Source organism: Lithobates pipiens, unplaced genomic scaffold (assembly GCF_037356315.1).
Source record: "Lithobates pipiens isolate NorthernLeopardFrog02 unplaced genomic scaffold, aLitPip1_a1.2 Scaffold_22, whole genome shotgun sequence".
Taxonomy (NCBI): domain Eukaryota; kingdom Metazoa; phylum Chordata; class Amphibia; order Anura; family Ranidae; genus Lithobates; species Lithobates pipiens.
Window position 1 is genome coordinate 196,308,881 of NW_027507784.1, and position 17,639 is coordinate 196,326,519.

The window sequence follows — 17,639 nt, forward strand, 5'->3', positions numbered from 1 at the left end:
AAAAAAATTCCATTACCAGTCCCTCCCCTCATGCCTGAACACTTACCTTTCTCGATCCGGCATCATCCTGGCCGCAGCAACACTGCTCCTGGCAGGGGACTTAAGACGAGGAGGTAAGGGACCGATCTGTGCAATAGAATTGCACACAGCATTCAAGTATAACACAATAAACTTGATCCCAAATTCCAACCAGGTTCACACATGGTAACCTCATCCCTATTGAACTGTAGATTACTAAAAAAGAGGGCAGGGTGGGAATCTAATGGTACCAATGTCCAGAAAATGTGTTCCATCCATATTTCAGATGGCAATTTGAAAACCTCAACACGTTTCAACTCATAACATATCTTCATCAGGAGGAAATCAGTATTTTATATACCCAAAGATGCATTAATACATACAAATAGAGGGATGTATGTCCAAAAGAGGAACCACAAATAGAACCCGGTAGGATGCAAGGCAGAATGTCCCAACCACCTCAAACAATACGAGGGAAGAGGAGGTAACCTAAATTGAGTAAAACAAAGAACCCAGGACTCATGGGATCGCCTTGATGGTACCATAAAAACCCACAGCAAAAACAGCACTGAACAGCATACATTTTTTAGAAACTTTTTTTGATCATTGGTACCGTTAAAGTCCCACCCTGTCCTCTTTGTTAGTGATCCAAGTATAACATGCTTACTATTTGAAAAGAAAATAAGCTTTACATCCCCTTTAGGTGACAACTCTTAAAAAAATAAAAAATAAAGATTGTATTGCACATCAATGACAATTGTTGCCATGAGTAATAGAGAAAGTAGAATCACTTTAGTGAGGTATTATAGGGAAAAAAAATCTGACAGGGAATCTAAACCCCTCCCCTCAATCTATCAAAATACATACTCTTTCAGCTTTCAACACCAAGGTTTGAAATTCTTCACAATGTACCCCAAATGTTCAGTAACTATTAATCCTGCTTGCATGCTTTAAAAATAAAGAAAAAAGTTGATTTAAAAACGTGATGTATTGTAATTATGTTGGACAACCAATTGCATCAATGTTGGATTGGATTTTTAATCTTTCAACTAACTCTCATAGCTAGCAATCTTTGGCAAAGAAAAATAAATCAATTTAGAGTAAACCTGTTATGGGAAAAATACAAGTGCTGCCATTGGTAACCTTCTTCTGAAAATCATGCATATAATATGAAGAAAAGGGTGATCCCTGCACTCTCCCACTTGGTTTGTCACAGTTTTATTTCATACTTCACATACAAAAAGCAAAATGAAAGATTCTCAATACCAAGATTGTTTGTTTTTAAACATGTTGTCTCAAGGTGTTTACCTAGAACAGTGAACCTGAGGGGTACTTTTAAGACCATGAAAACAAACTGTCTGGCACTTAGCATGATGTCCAAGGCTGCAAGTAGTGTATTGTGATTTTCTTTATGAACTGGTCTCCATTTGAAAATGCTAGTTACCTAAATGCTTTGCTGTCCTGTAGACTTTAATACTTTGAGCAGCTGACCAGGAACAAGCATTCAGATCAGAAACTCCGGTTTCCTCCCACACTCCAAAGACATGCAGGTAGGTTAATTGGCTTCTGTCCAAAATTGGCCCTAGTATATGAATGGGGACCTTGGATTGTGGGCTCCTGGATGGTAGGGACCAATGTGAGTGTGCGATGTACAGGGATAGGGACAATTGTAGAAACTCACTCATGTTGAACTGGATGGACTGGTGTCTTTATTCAACCTTACTATGTAAAAGAAAAGTTAATAGCAATTTTTTTTTCAAATGGAGTTGACCAATTGTGGCTTTCATGCTTTCCTTGTGACAGGTTTTCTTTAGATAATAAAGTGAATTACCTATTCGACATATTAACATGTAATGCTAGAGAGGGTTTTTTTTTGTTTCCATTAATTAAAATATGTAAAAAAGTAAACAAAAACAATGTGTTTGGTTTTCAGCACACTGATTAAGGAAAGACAGACTGAAAAACAGATATAACAGGATCTTCATGGTTTGTCACAACTAACACACTGCGGAATTTATCAAACAGCATCAAGAGTTGTGAGCGTCGCATGTTCTCATTGTACATGATCTCTTCAAGATGATGCCGGCCTCGAAAATAGTGTAGTAACCTAGAACGTTAAATTAGAAAAAATTAAAATACAGGTGTCAATACTTTTTTCAAGTTGTAAAAAGTTGGGTAAAATTATAAAATACCTTCTAGCTTAAGCTTTTTTTGCAGCTATTTTTCTTTTAAATGTTTAGGACCTGAAATATGTCATTTTTTTCAGGTGGTGACATCCTGACAAGAGCCTTGGAGATTCTCCAAATCCCAGCGCCATTTGTATTCCAGGTTGAATGATGGCCAACTGTCAATCACCCAACTTCCTGTGATCCCATGCTGTTATGGACCTGCCCACCTTGGGCACGTCATCACACTGATCTGGGAGAATGCTGCAGAAAGTGATACATCATTATGTGGTACCAATTCTTGCAGCATCCTGCCCCCACCACATATATAGAAGAGGACTCTGGGGTCACATGACCAGACATGAATGCACATGTATTTACACATATTCCAAAAGGTCAAAAGTGAAAACGCAACAAAGAAAATGATTGATGTACATAAAGTGTATGTGAAGAGTCTTTCAATTTCAATTCCATAAAATATCCAGAAAGTGCAAAGTGCAAATGAGGTTGAATGATGAGATCCACCACCAGACACTAGTATACACCTCTTACCAAATGTGATGGACCAAAAATTATAATGGTCATATGCGCATGTGGTACAACATAGGAAGCCAGCAAACAGTTGTGCTCAAATGTTTGCATACCCTGGCAGAAATTGTGAAATTTTGGCATTAATATTGAAAATATGAAAATCATGCCAAAAAACATTTAAGGATAGCAATCACATGGAGCCATTTATTATCACATATGATTTAAAAAAGGATACAAAATACAACAACAGAAATCACCCAAATGGCCCTGATAAAAAGTTTACATACCCTAGAATGTTTGGCATTGGTACAGACACAGGAGGTGGCACACACAGTTTAAATTGGTAATTAAATGTGAATTTCCCACATTTGTGGCTTTTTAAATCACAATTAGCGTCTGTGTATAGTCAATGAGTTTGTTAGCTCTCACATGGATGTGCTAAGCAGGCTAGACACTGAGACATAAGGCGGTAGAAAAGAACAGTCAAAAGACCTGCATAACAAGGTAATGAAACTACAAAAATGGAAAAGGATAAAAAAATATATCCAAAGCCTTGAATATGCTTGTCAGTGCTGTTTAATCACGTATTAAGAAGTGGAAAATTCAGGGATATTTTGTTACCAGGCCAAGGTCAGGTAGATCAAGAAAGATTGCAGCAACAAATGGCAGAAGAATTGTTCAGGATAGAAAGGAAAAACCCACAGGTAACCGCAGGAGAAATACAGGCTGCTCTCCAAAAAGACAGGGTGGCTGTTTTGAAGGAGCACAATTCAATGATACTTGAACAAAAAGCTGCATGGTTGAGCTGCCAGAAAGAAGCCTTTACTGTGCTAAGGCCACAAAAAAGCCCAGTGAGGCACGTCAAGATGTTATTGGGCATATTTTAACCAGTTTTTTGGGTAGAACTTGTACAGTAAAAGTTTTTTTTTCTGCCAGCTTAACCATGCAGCTCTTTCTTGTTCAAGTATCATCATACTGTGCATCTTAAAAACAACTACACCATCTTTTTCCAGAGACAAGGAAAGACAAGGAAGTGACATCACGACATAACTTCCGGTTTACTCAGCCGCCAATGGCACCGATTTAAACAAAATTTCAGTATTCCAAAATGCAGATTTTGGCATTTTGAAATACTTTGAAGTGCAAAGGAGGGATATGAAGTTTTTTAGACCCCCGATACCTCCATAAAGAGTACATATCACTGCCTATTACTGTCACAAGGGATTTTTACATTCCTTGTGACAGCAAAAAAAAAATAAAAAATCAGATTTTTTTTTAACCGGTTCCCGACCAGCGCATGACGATGTACGTCAGCAGAATGGCACAGGCAGGCATATTGGCGTACAGGTACGTCCAATCTTCAATGCCGCCCTGCCATCGCGCCGCCGGCGGCACGCTCACGTGCCGGTCGGGACCCCAGTGAGTCCGGTCGCGGGTCCCGCGGACTCGATCGCCGCGGGCCCCGCGGACTCGATCGCTGCGGGCATACCCGCGATCGTCTCACGGGACGGCTGAATGGAGAAATGCTGTTGTAAACAGCATTTCTCCATTCTGCCTAGCAACTAGTGACGCTGATCTCTGCTCCATGTGATTGGAGCAGAGATCAGTGTTCACTAAATGAAAGCCCAACCCCCCACAGTTAGTAACACACCCCTAGGAACACTTAACCCCTACACTGCCACCCACCGGTTAACCCCTTTCACTGCCAGTGTCATTTACACATGAATCACTGCATTTATATAGCAGCGATTGCTGTATAACTGACAATGGTCCCAAAAATGTGTCAAAATTGTCCGATGTGTCCGCCATAATGTCTCAGTCAAAATAAAAATCGCTGATCGCCGCCATTACTAGTAAAAAAATAAATAAAAAATTATTAATAAAAATGCCATAAAACTATCCCTATTTTGTAAAAGCTATAACTTTTGCGCAAACCAATCAATAATCGCTTATTGCGATTTTTTTTTACCAAAAATATGTAGAAGAATACGTATCGGCTTAAACTGAGGGAAAAAAAAATGTTTTTTTATATATTTTTGGGGGATATTTATTATAACAAAAAGTAAAAAATAATGTGTTTTTTTCGAAATTGTCGCTCTATTTTTGTTTATAGCGCAAAAAATAAAAACCGCAGGGGTGATCAAATACCACCAAAAGAAAGCTCTATTCGTGGGGAAAAAAAGGACGTCAATTTTGTTTGGGAGCCACGTCGCACGACCGCGCAATTGTCAGTTAAAGCGACCCAGTGCCGAATCGCAAAAAGTGGTCTTTGACCAGCAAAATGGTCCGGTCTGTAAGTGGTTAAGGAACAATTTTAAATAAAAAATAAAGAAAAAAATAATAATTTGAAAGCGCACTCATCCCCTCACGCTAGCAAATGTAAACAGTGTTCAAATCACACATGTGAGCTATCGTCGCGATTGTTAGAGCAAGAGAAATAATTCTAGCAAAAGACCTCCTCTGTAGATCGAAACAGGTAACCGCTAAAACATTTTAAATGTTGCCTATGGAAAACTTCAGGTACCTTAGTTTATCTCCATTCCACGAGTGTGTGCAAATTTAAACCATGACATGTTATTTATCTATTTACTCAATGTAACATCATCTTTCACAATATGCAAAAAAAAAAAAACATTGGGCTAACCTTACTGTTTCCCTATTTTTTATTCCAAAAAGTGTATTTTTTCACAAAAAATTGTGTTTAAAAGACCACTGCACAAATACTACATGACATAAAATATTGCAAGGACCAACATGTTATTCTCTAGAGTCTTTGCTAAAAAAAATTATGATGTTTGGTGTTGATTTGATGTTTCTAAGTAATTTTCTAGCAAAAAATACTGATTTTAACTTGTAAGCAACAAGTGTCAAAACTAGGCTTGGTCTTGAAGTGGTTAAATAGGCTTCACTATGTTGGCTTGTTCTTTTATTCCTTGATATAGTCGGAGTTGTGACCAAGTGGCAATCATTTTCATCTGATGCTGGCTGTTGTACCACAGGCGCATATTACCATTATAATTTTTGATTAATCACCTTTGGTAAGAGGCAAATACTGAGTATGTCCGGTGGTGGATCTCATCAGTCAAACTCATTTGCACTTTTGGGATATTTTAGGCTGCTATCACACAATTGGAGGACCCTTCACATACACTTTATGTACATCAATAAATGTCCTTGTAACTGGAAGAATCCACTGCCCCCGTCTAGGGAGGCCCTTTACTCCAGGATCAAGGACGTCGAGCTCATGGAGAAGATGACTGCCAGGGTGAGGGACAGGCTGGAAGAGCATGACCTGGTCTGGGGGAGGTGGCGGCTGCTGGAGGACTGATGGTGTACCGGTGTGGACATGGTGAAGTGGACCGTTGGCACTCTATTTCTTTTTCTCTGTCTTTCCCTCTTTCCTTCCTTCTCTCTCCTCTTTTCTCCTCCACTCTTCTCGTTCGCATTACTGATGGTCCTTATTTTGTTTTAAGTTTGGCATGTAAGTTACGCAGCAGACCCCGGGTGGCCTTTCGGACCCCAGCACGGATAACTGACTTTTGGTGTCTTCCGTCCTGCTATGCATCCTGGGCCGGTTGGTCTGATCCCGCTGTATTTCCCGGTACTGTACTTTTCTGCACTGCACACTCATGTTGGGCCTCCTGTGTTTTGGAAGCCATGTTACTATTGCTGTATGCCTGCACTACTACTTTTGTTCTGCGACCACGAAAACTTAATAAATTGTTATTTGAAAAAATAAATGTTCTTGGTTGCATTTGCCACTTTTGAATGTGTGTAAATATATGAATTTGTATATTTAACATTTTCTCTATAAGAATTTTCTATTTTTGCACTTTATGTATTTTTATTGAGCTGAAGCTTATATTAGCACTGCTTATTATTTTGCATTTATATTGTTCACAGCTGGTATCACAATTGATTAACCACTTTAGCCCCGGACCAATTAACAGCCTAAGGACCAGAGGTCTTTTTACAATTTCGCACTGCACTGCTTTAACTGGTAATTGCGCGGTCATGCAATGTTGTACCCAAACGAAATTTGCGTCCTTTTCTTCCCACAAATAGAGCTTTCTTTTGATGCTATTTGATTGCCTCTGCGATTTTTATTTTTTGCGATATAAATGAAAAAAGACCGAAAATTTTGAGAAAAAATTATATTTTCTACTTTTTGTTATAAGAAAAATCGAATAAACTCAATTTTAGTCATACATTTAGGGCAAAATTTATTCAGCCACATGTCTTTAGTAAAAAAAAATGTCAATAAGTGTATATTTATTGGTTTGCGCAAAAGTTATAGCGTCTACAAACTAGAGTACATTTTCTGGAATTTACACAGCTTTTAATTTACGACATCTCATTTCTTGAGGTGCTAAAATGGCAGGGCAGTACAAACCCCCCCCCCCCCCAAATGACCCCATTTTGGAAAGTAGACACCCCAAGGAAGTTGTGGAGAGGCATGTTGAGCCCATTGAATATTTTTTTTTTTTGTCCCAAGTGATTGAATAATGACAAAAAAAAAAAAAAAAGTTTACAAAAAGTTGTCACTAAATGATATATTGCTCACACATGCCATAGTTATATGTGGAATTGCACCCCAAAATATATTCTGCTGCTTCTCCTGAGTACGGGGATACCACATATGTGGGACTTTTTGGGAGTCTAGCCGCGTACGGCACCCCCGAAAACCAATCACTGCCTTCAGGATTTCTAAGGGTGCAAATTTTTGATTTCACTCCTCACTACCTATCACGGTTTCGAAGGCCATAAAATGCCAAAATAACACAAAACCCCCCCCCAAATGACCCCAAAATTTTGGAAAGTAGACACCCCAAGGAAGTTGTGGAGAGGCATGTTGAGCCCATTGAATATTTTTTTTTTTGTCCCAAGTGATTGAATAATGACACAAAAAAAAAAAAAGTTTACAAAAAGTTGTCACTAAATGATATATTGCTCACACATGCCATAGTTATATGTGGAATTGCACCCCAAAATATATTCTGCTGCTTCTCCTGAGTATGGGGATACCACATATGTGGGACTTTTTGGGAGTCTAGCTGCGTACGGCACCCCGAAAACCAATCACTGCCTTCAGGGTTTCTAAGGGTGCAAATTTTTGATTTCACTCCTCACTACCTATCACAGTTTCGAAGGCCATAAAATGCCAAAATAGCACAAAACCCCCCCCAAATGACCCAATTTTGGAAAGTAGACACCCCAAGCTATTTACTGAGAGGCATGTTGAGTCCATGAAATATTTTATATTTTGCCACAAGTTGCAGGAATATTACAATTTTTTTTTTTTTTGCACAAAGCTGTCACTAAATGATATATTGCTCACACATGCTATGGGCATAAGTCAAATTACACCCCAAAATAAATTCTGCTGCTTCTTCCGAGTACGGGGATACCACATGTGGGGGACTTTTTGGGAGCCTAGCCACGTACGGGACCCCGAAAACCAAGCACTGCCTTCCGGATTTAAATATAAAATGCTACCAAAAAAAAAACTGTTAGCGATCGCAGGGATCAGGCCTGACTCTGCGATCGCTGCAGTTATGTGTTTAGTGTTTTGTAAGTGACAGTGATCGATCGATACTGCACTTGGGTGGGCTGGGCAGAGGGGCAAAACGCAGGTGCCAGCAGGTATCTGGGCTGATTCCGCTAACAATGCGTTTTTTTGGAACCCTAAACTGCTGGGGATGCTAGTATAGATCTGATCAGATATTGAACCTCACTACGGGAGGTTTATGCTTTGTACGTGGGTGTTAGCGGTACTGGCACTAACCTAGCGCTGCCTGGAGCGACGCAGACCCTGACCCTAAAACCTAATTGATATCACCCGCCGGGTGATCAGGGGGTTAAACCTTTATTGGGTAATAAATGGTGGGTGCCCTGATGCTATAAAAAGCAAACTAACCAGAGTCACCCGTAACACTTATACGGTGATCACTGGTGAAAGGGTTAACTAGGGGCAATCAGGGGGTTCAAATTTTTATTAGGTAGTATATGGGGGTCCCTGGCGCTATATAAAAACCTGATGGGGAACCTAAATAACTAACTGGCTAACCGGCGTCACCAGTGACACTTATACTGTGATCGCTGGTGAAAGGGTTAACTAGGGGCAATCAGGGGGTTAAAACCATTATTGGGTAGTATATGGGGGTACCTAGCGCTATAAAAACCTGGCGGTGAACCTAAAAAAAATAACTAGCTACCTAGCAACACTAGCTATGTGTTAGAGTAGTGTTTGGTGCACTTACTTTTAGTCTTCTCCTCGTAGTCCGGTCAAAAAGACCGCCCCGAGGAGAATGACATCACTTCCTCCCTGCCTGTGTATACAATACACAGTGGGAGGAAGCTTCTCATTCGCCAGGAGCGATCGAGAGGGGGTGGCCAGAAACCAATGGCCATCCCCTCATCCCGGATCGCTCCTGAAGCGAACCGGACCACCGTATCCAGCAGGAGGGGGTCCGATCGGACCCCCCACGCGCTGGAAGACAAGCACATGTACATGTACGTGCTTGTGCCTGTACGTGCCATTGCAATGACGTACATTGGCAATACGGCGGTCCTTAAGTGGCTGCTTGCTATATATCAATTTGTGACCTAGCAGATTTTTAGGGATTCAATAAATGCACATGTATTTTATTTATTTTTTCAAATATAAACAGTGTAGGTAAGCTGGAGTTTAAAGGTCAATGATAAACTCTGCTAGGGATTCATGAGAAATGCCCTTGATCTTTTAATAGTAGTTTTCATTTTCTGGCAAAAGTCACTTAATATAAATGATAGCACTGTGTTTTATTCTGTCTACACCATAGTAGAATATTAACAGCAGATGGACACAAACTGAAGAAATATTTTTTTTTTTTTTACAAAGACCAGTCAACAGAACATTTTCTGTACTGGATCATTACGAGACATTGACTGACAGTGGGAGTATTTCTGTCACATACACAAGTTAAAGTGGTTGTAAACCCTTACAAACCACTTTGACCTACAGGTAAGCCTAGATTAAGGCTTACCTGTAGGTCCAAGAAATATCTCCAAAACCTGTATGGTTTAGGAGATATTTGCCCAAAAACAGGCACTGCTGTCTACGGCGCATGCGCCGTAGACAGCGGCGCACAGGCGCACTGAGTGCGGCATTCTCAATGACGGAGCTGCCGTGCGTGTCGGCTCCCGTGCGCATGCGCGGGAGTGACGTCATCGCGGCTTCGCCGAATGACAGCGGCGGAGCTGCGAGACCCCACCAAGTTGATGAATGCGGCGGACTACAAGGGACAGCGGCGACTTCGCTGGCTCCCGTGTCAGGTAAGTGACACATAATGGACTACTATGTGATGCATAGTAGTCCATTATGCTTTGCCTTTGCAGGGAATGAAAGAGGAAGTAAACTCATCAGGGTTTACTTCCTCTTTCATTCCCTGCAAAGGCAAAGCATAATTCCATTATGTGTCACTTACCTGACACAGGAGCCAGCGAAGTCAACGCTGTCCCCTGTAGTCCGGCGCATCCATCTTCTCGGTGGGGTCTCACAGCTCCGCCGCTGTCCTTCGGCGAAGCCGTCACTACCGCGCATGCGCACTGGAGCTGACACGCACCCATCTTTGTCATTGACGATGGCGCGCTTAGTGCGCCTGCGCGCCGCTGTCTACGGCACATGCGCCGTAGACAGCGTTGCCTTTCTTCGGGCAAATATCTCCTAAACCGTATAGGTTTAGGAGATATTTCTTAGACCTACAGGTAAGCCTTAATCTAGGCTTACCTGTAGGTCAAAGTGGTTTGTAAGGGTTTACAACCACTTTAAGGATTAGAATCTTAAATATATTAATAGATAGAAACTGTATCAGCACAGAGTTGTACTGTAGATACTACAGTGGTGTGAAAAAGTGTTTGCCCCCTTCCTCATTTCCTGTTCCTTTGCATGTTTGTCACACTTAAGTGTTTCGGAACATCAAACCAATTTAAACAATAGTCAAGGACAACACAAGTAAACACAAAATGCAATTTGTAAATGAAGGTGTTTATTATTAAAGGTGAAAAAAAAGATTTGATGTTTCTAAGTAATTTTCTAGCAAAAAATACTGATTTTAACTTGTAAGCAACAAGTGTCAAAACTAGGCTTGGTCTTGAAGTGGTTAAATAGGCTTCACTATGTTGGCTTGTTCTTTTATTCCTTGATATAGTCGGAGTTGTGACCAAGTGGCAATCATTTTCATCTGATGCTGGCTGTTGTACCACAGGCGCATATTACCATTATAATTTTTGATTAATCACCTTTGGTAAGAGGCAAATACTGAGTATGTCCGGTGGTGGATCTCATCAGTCAAACTCATTTGCACTTTTGGGATATTTTAGGCTGCTATCACACAATTGGAGGACCCTTCACATACACTTTATGTACATCAATAAATGTCCTTGTAACTGGAAGAATCCACTGCCCCCGTCTAGGGAGGCCCTTTACTCCAGGATCAAGGACGTCGAGCTCATGGAGAAGATGACTGCCAGGGTGAGGGACAGGCTGGAAGAGCATGACCTGGTCTGGGGGAGGTGGCGGCTGCTGGAGGACTGATGGTGTACCGGTGTGGACATGGTGAAGTGGACCGTTGGCACTCTATTTCTTTTTCTCTGTCTTTCCCTCTTTCCTTCCTTCTCTCTCCTCTTTTCTCCTCCACTCTTCTCGTTCGCATTACTGATGGTCCTTATTTTGTTTTAAGTTTGGCATGTAAGTTACGCAGCAGACCCCGGGTGGCCTTTCGGACCCCAGCACGGATAACTGACTTTTGGTGTCTTCCGTCCTGCTATGCATCCTGGGCCGGTTGGTCTGATCCCGCTGTATTTCCCGGTACTGTACTTTTCTGCACTGCACACTCATGTTGGGCCTCCTGTGTTTTGGAAGCCATGTTACTATTGCTGTATGCCTGCACTACTACTTTTGTTCTGCGACCACGAAAACTTAATAAATTGTTATTTGAAAAAATAAATGTTCTTGGTTGCATTTGCCACTTTTGAATGTGTGTAAATATATGAATTTGTATATTTAACATTTTCTCTATAAGAATTTTCTATTTTTGCACTTTATGTATTTTTATTGAGCTGAAGCTTATATTAGCACTGCTTATTATTTTGCATTTATATTGTTCACAGCTGGTATCACAATTGATTAACCACTTTAGCCCCGGACCAATTAACAGCCTAAGGACCAGAGGTCTTTTTACAATTTCGCACTGCACTGCTTTAACTGGTAATTGCGCGGTCATGCAATGTTGTACCCAAACGAAATTTGCGTCCTTTTCTTCCCACAAATAGAGCTTTCTTTTGATGCTATTTGATTGCCTCTGCGATTTTTATTTTTTGCGATATAAATGAAAAAAGACCGAAAATTTTGAGAAAAAATTATATTTTCTACTTTTTGTTATAAGAAAAATCGAATAAACTCAATTTTAGTCATACATTTAGGGCAAAATTTATTCAGCCACATGTCTTTAGTAAAAAAAAATGTCAATAAGTGTATATTTATTGGTTTGCGCAAAAGTTATAGCGTCTACAAACTAGAGTACATTTTCTGGAATTTACACAGCTTTTAATTTACGACATCTCATTTCTTGAGGTGCTAAAATGGCAGGGCAGTACAAACCCCCCCCCCCCCCAAATGACCCCATTTTGGAAAGTAGACACCCCAAGGAAGTTGTGGAGAGGCATGTTGAGCCCATTGAATATTTTTTTTTTTTGTCCCAAGTGATTGAATAATGACAAAAAAAAAAAAAAAAGTTTACAAAAAGTTGTCACTAAATGATATATTGCTCACACATGCCATAGTTATATGTGGAATTGCACCCCAAAATATATTCTGCTGCTTCTCCTGAGTACGGGGATACCACATATGTGGGACTTTTTGGGAGTCTAGCCGCGTACGGCACCCCCGAAAACCAATCACTGCCTTCAGGATTTCTAAGGGTGCAAATTTTTGATTTCACTCCTCACTACCTATCACGGTTTCGAAGGCCATAAAATGCCAAAATAACACAAAACCCCCCCCCAAATGACCCCAAAATTTTGGAAAGTAGACACCCCAAGGAAGTTGTGGAGAGGCATGTTGAGCCCATTGAATATTTTTTTTTTTGTCCCAAGTGATTGAATAATGACACAAAAAAAAAAAAAGTTTACAAAAAGTTGTCACTAAATGATATATTGCTCACACATGCCATAGTTATATGTGGAATTGCACCCCAAAATATATTCTGCTGCTTCTCCTGAGTATGGGGATACCACATATGTGGGACTTTTTGGGAGTCTAGCTGCGTACGGCACCCCGAAAACCAATCACTGCCTTCAGGGTTTCTAAGGGTGCAAATTTTTGATTTCACTCCTCACTACCTATCACAGTTTCGAAGGCCATAAAATGCCAAAATAGCACAAAACCCCCCCCAAATGACCCAATTTTGGAAAGTAGACACCCCAAGCTATTTACTGAGAGGCATGTTGAGTCCATGAAATATTTTATATTTTGCCACAAGTTGCAGGAATATTACAATTTTTTTTTTTTTTGCACAAAGCTGTCACTAAATGATATATTGCTCACACATGCTATGGGCATAAGTCAAATTACACCCCAAAATAAATTCTGCTGCTTCTTCCGAGTACGGGGATACCACATGTGGGGGACTTTTTGGGAGCCTAGCCACGTACGGGACCCCGAAAACCAAGCACTGCCTTCCGGATTTAAATATAAAATGCTACCAAAAAAAAAACTGTTAGCGATCGCAGGGATCAGGCCTGACTCTGCGATCGCTGCAGTTATGTGTTTAGTGTTTTGTAAGTGACAGTGATCGATCGATACTGCACTTGGGTGGGCTGGGCAGAGGGGCAAAACGCAGGTGCCAGCAGGTATCTGGGCTGATTCCGCTAACAATGCGTTTTTTTGGAACCCTAAACTGCTGGGGATGCTAGTATAGATCTGATCAGATATTGAACCTCACTACGGGAGGTTTATGCTTTGTACGTGGGTGTTAGCGGTACTGGCACTAACCTAGCGCTGCCTGGAGCGACGCAGACCCTGACCCTAAAACCTAATTGATATCACCCGCCGGGTGATCAGGGGGTTAAACCTTTATTGGGTAATAAATGGTGGGTGCCCTGATGCTATAAAAAGCAAACTAACCAGAGTCACCCGTAACACTTATACGGTGATCACTGGTGAAAGGGTTAACTAGGGGCAATCAGGGGGTTCAAATTTTTATTAGGTAGTATATGGGGGTCCCTGGCGCTATATAAAAACCTGATGGGGAACCTAAATAACTAACTGGCTAACCGGCGTCACCAGTGACACTTATACTGTGATCGCTGGTGAAAGGGTTAACTAGGGGCAATCAGGGGGTTAAAACCATTATTGGGTAGTATATGGGGGTACCTAGCGCTATAAAAACCTGGCGGTGAACCTAAAAAAAATAACTAGCTACCTAGCAACACTAGCTATGTGTTAGAGTAGTGTTTGGTGCACTTACTTTTAGTCTTCTCCTCGTAGTCCGGTCAAAAAGACCGCCCCGAGGAGAATGACATCACTTCCTCCCTGCCTGTGTATACAATACACAGTGGGAGGAAGCTTCTCATTCGCCAGGAGCGATCGAGAGGGGGTGGCCAGAAACCAATGGCCATCCCCTCATCCCGGATCGCTCCTGAAGCGAACCGGACCACCGTATCCAGCAGGAGGGGGTCCGATCGGACCCCCCACGCGCTGGAAGACAAGCACATGTACATGTACGTGCTTGTGCCTGTACGTGCCATTGCAATGACGTACATTGGCAATACGGCGGTCCTTAAGTGGCTGCTTGCTATATATCAATTTGTGACCTAGCAGATTTTTAGGGATTCAATAAATGCACATGTATTTTATTTATTTTTTCAAATATAAACAGTGTAGGTAAGCTGGAGTTTAAAGGTCAATGATAAACTCTGCTAGGGATTCATGAGAAATGCCCTTGATCTTTTAATAGTAGTTTTCATTTTCTGGCAAAAGTCACTTAATATAAATGATAGCACTGTGTTTTATTCTGTCTACACCATAGTAGAATATTAACAGCAGATGGACACAAACTGAAGAAATATTTTTTTTTTTTTTACAAAGACCAGTCAACAGAACATTTTCTGTACTGGATCATTACGAGACATTGACTGACAGTGGGAGTATTTCTGTCACATACACAAGTTAAAGTGGTTGTAAACCCTTACAAACCACTTTGACCTACAGGTAAGCCTAGATTAAGGCTTACCTGTAGGTCCAAGAAATATCTCCAAAACCTGTATGGTTTAGGAGATATTTGCCCAAAAACAGGCACTGCTGTCTACGGCGCATGCGCCGTAGACAGCGGCGCACAGGCGCACTGAGTGCGGCATTCTCAATGACGGAGCTGCCGTGCGTGTCGGCTCCCGTGCGCATGCGCGGGAGTGACGTCATCGCGGCTTCGCCGAATGACAGCGGCGGAGCTGCGAGACCCCACCAAGTTGATGAATGCGGCGGACTACAAGGGACAGCGGCGACTTCGCTGGCTCCCGTGTCAGGTAAGTGACACATAATGGACTACTATGTGATGCATAGTAGTCCATTATGCTTTGCCTTTGCAGGGAATGAAAGAGGAAGTAAACTCATCAGGGTTTACTTCCTCTTTCATTCCCTGCAAAGGCAAAGCATAATTCCATTATGTGTCACTTACCTGACACAGGAGCCAGCGAAGTCAACGCTGTCCCCTGTAGTCCGGCGCATCCATCTTCTCGGTGGGGTCTCACAGCTCCGCCGCTGTCCTTCGGCGAAGCCGTCACTACCGCGCATGCGCACTGGAGCTGACACGCACCCATCTTTGTCATTGACGATGGCGCGCTTAGTGCGCCTGCGCGCCGCTGTCTACGGCACATGCGCCGTAGACAGCGTTGCCTTTCTTCGGGCAAATATCTCCTAAACCGTATAGGTTTAGGAGATATTTCTTAGACCTACAGGTAAGCCTTAATCTAGGCTTACCTGTAGGTCAAAGTGGTTTGTAAGGGTTTACAACCACTTTAAGGATTAGAATCTTAAATATATTAATAGATAGAAACTGTATCAGCACAGAGTTGTACTGTAGATACTACAGTGGTGTGAAAAAGTGTTTGCCCCCTTCCTCATTTCCTGTTCCTTTGCATGTTTGTCACACTTAAGTGTTTCGGAACATCAAACCAATTTAAACAATAGTCAAGGACAACACAAGTAAACACAAAATGCAATTTGTAAATGAAGGTGTTTATTATTAAAGGTGAAAAAAAATCCAAACCATCATGGCCCTGTGTGAAAAAGTGATTGCCCCCTAAACCTAATAACTGGTTGGGCCACCCTTAGCAGCAACAACTGCAACCAAGCGTTTGCGATAACGTGCAATGAGGCTTTTACAGCGTCCTGGAGGAATTTTGGCCCACTCATCTTTGCAGAATGGTCCTAATTCAGTTACATTAGAGGATTTTCGAGCATGAACGGCCTTTTTAAGGTCATACCACAACATCTCAATAGGATTCAAGTCAGGACTTTGGCTAGGCCACTCCAAAGTCTTCATTTTGTTTTTCTTCAGCCATTCGGTGGTGGACTTGCTGGTGTGTTTAGGATCATTGTCCTGCTGCAGAACCCAAGTTCGTTTCAGCTTGAGTACACGAACAGATGGTCGGACATTCTCCTTCAGGATCTCTTGGTAGACAGCAGAATTCATAGTTCCTTTTATCACGGCAAGTCTTCCAGGTCCTGAAGCAGCAAAACAGCCCCAGACCATCACACTACCACCACCATATTTTACTGTTGGTATAATGTTCTTTTTATGAAATGCAGTGTTCCTTCTACGCCAGATATACTTGGACACACACCTTCCAAAGTGTTCCACTTTTGTCTCATCGGTCCACAGAATGTTGTCCCAAAAGTCTTGGGGATCATCAAGATGTGTTGTGGAGAAATTGAGACGAGCTTTGATGTTCTTTTTGCTCAGCAGTGGTTTTCTCCTTGGAACTCTGCCATGCAGGCCATTTTTGCCCAGTCTTTTCCTGATGGTGGAGGCATGAACACTGACCTTAACTGAGGCAAGTGAGGCCTGCAGTTCCTTGGACATTGTTGTGGGGTCTTTTGTGACCTCTTGGATGAGTCGTCGCTGCGCTCTTGGGGTAATTTTGGGCGGCCGGCCACTCCTGGGAAGGTTCACCACTGTTCCATGTCTTCGCCATTTGTGGATAATGGCTCTCACTGTGGTTCGCTGGATTCCCAAAGCTTTGGTAATGGCTTTATAACCCTTTCCAGACTTATAGATCTCAATTACTTTCTTTCTCAATTGTTCCTGAATTTCTTTGGGTCTCGGCATGATGTGTAGCTTTTAAGGATCTTCTGGTGGACCTTACTGTGTCAAGCAGCTCCTATTTAAGTGATGCCTTGATTGTGAACAGGTGTGGCAATAATCAGGCCTGGGTGTGGCTAGAGAAATTGAACTCAGGTGTGGACAACCACAGTTATAGTATGTTTTAACAAGGGGGGCAATCACTTTTTCACACAGGGCCATGATGGTTTGGATTTTTTTTCACCTTTAATAATAAACACCTTCATTTACAAATTGCATTTTGTGTTTACTTGTGTTGTGCTTGACTATTGTTTAAATTGGTTTGATGTTCCGAAACACTTAAGTGTGACAAACATGCAAAGGAACAGGAAATGAGGAAGGGGGCAAACTCTTTTTCACACCACTGTATATATAGGTAAACAGTGCCACGTCCCATTTAAATGTAAGAAGGATTTGGAGAAAAAAAATACCTTTTAGGCATGGCCAGACAGTAATTGTAGAAAAATATACTTTTATTATACACACAGAAAAATTATATATTAAAAGCCACATTAATGAATCAAATACTAATTAAAATAATGCAACT

The 17,639-nt window shown here is 41.6% G+C and overlaps 1 protein-coding gene across 4 annotated transcripts in view; it reads right to left on the minus strand.

Annotated features, from left to right (window-relative positions):
* Positions 1-1,220: 1,220 nt before the first annotated feature.
* Positions 1,221-17,639, minus strand: part of NPRL3 (NPR3 like, GATOR1 complex subunit) — a 366,504-nt gene continuing 350,085 nt past the window's right edge. For all 4 annotated transcript variants that reach the window (XM_077448801.1, XM_077448799.1, XM_077448800.1 and 1 more), the window contains one exon: positions 1,221-2,125. In XM_077448801.1, the coding sequence (XP_077304927.1) occupies positions 1,960-2,125 (166 nt within the window). In that variant the 3' untranslated portion in view covers positions 1,221-1,959. The remainder of the gene's footprint in view (positions 2,126-17,639) is intronic.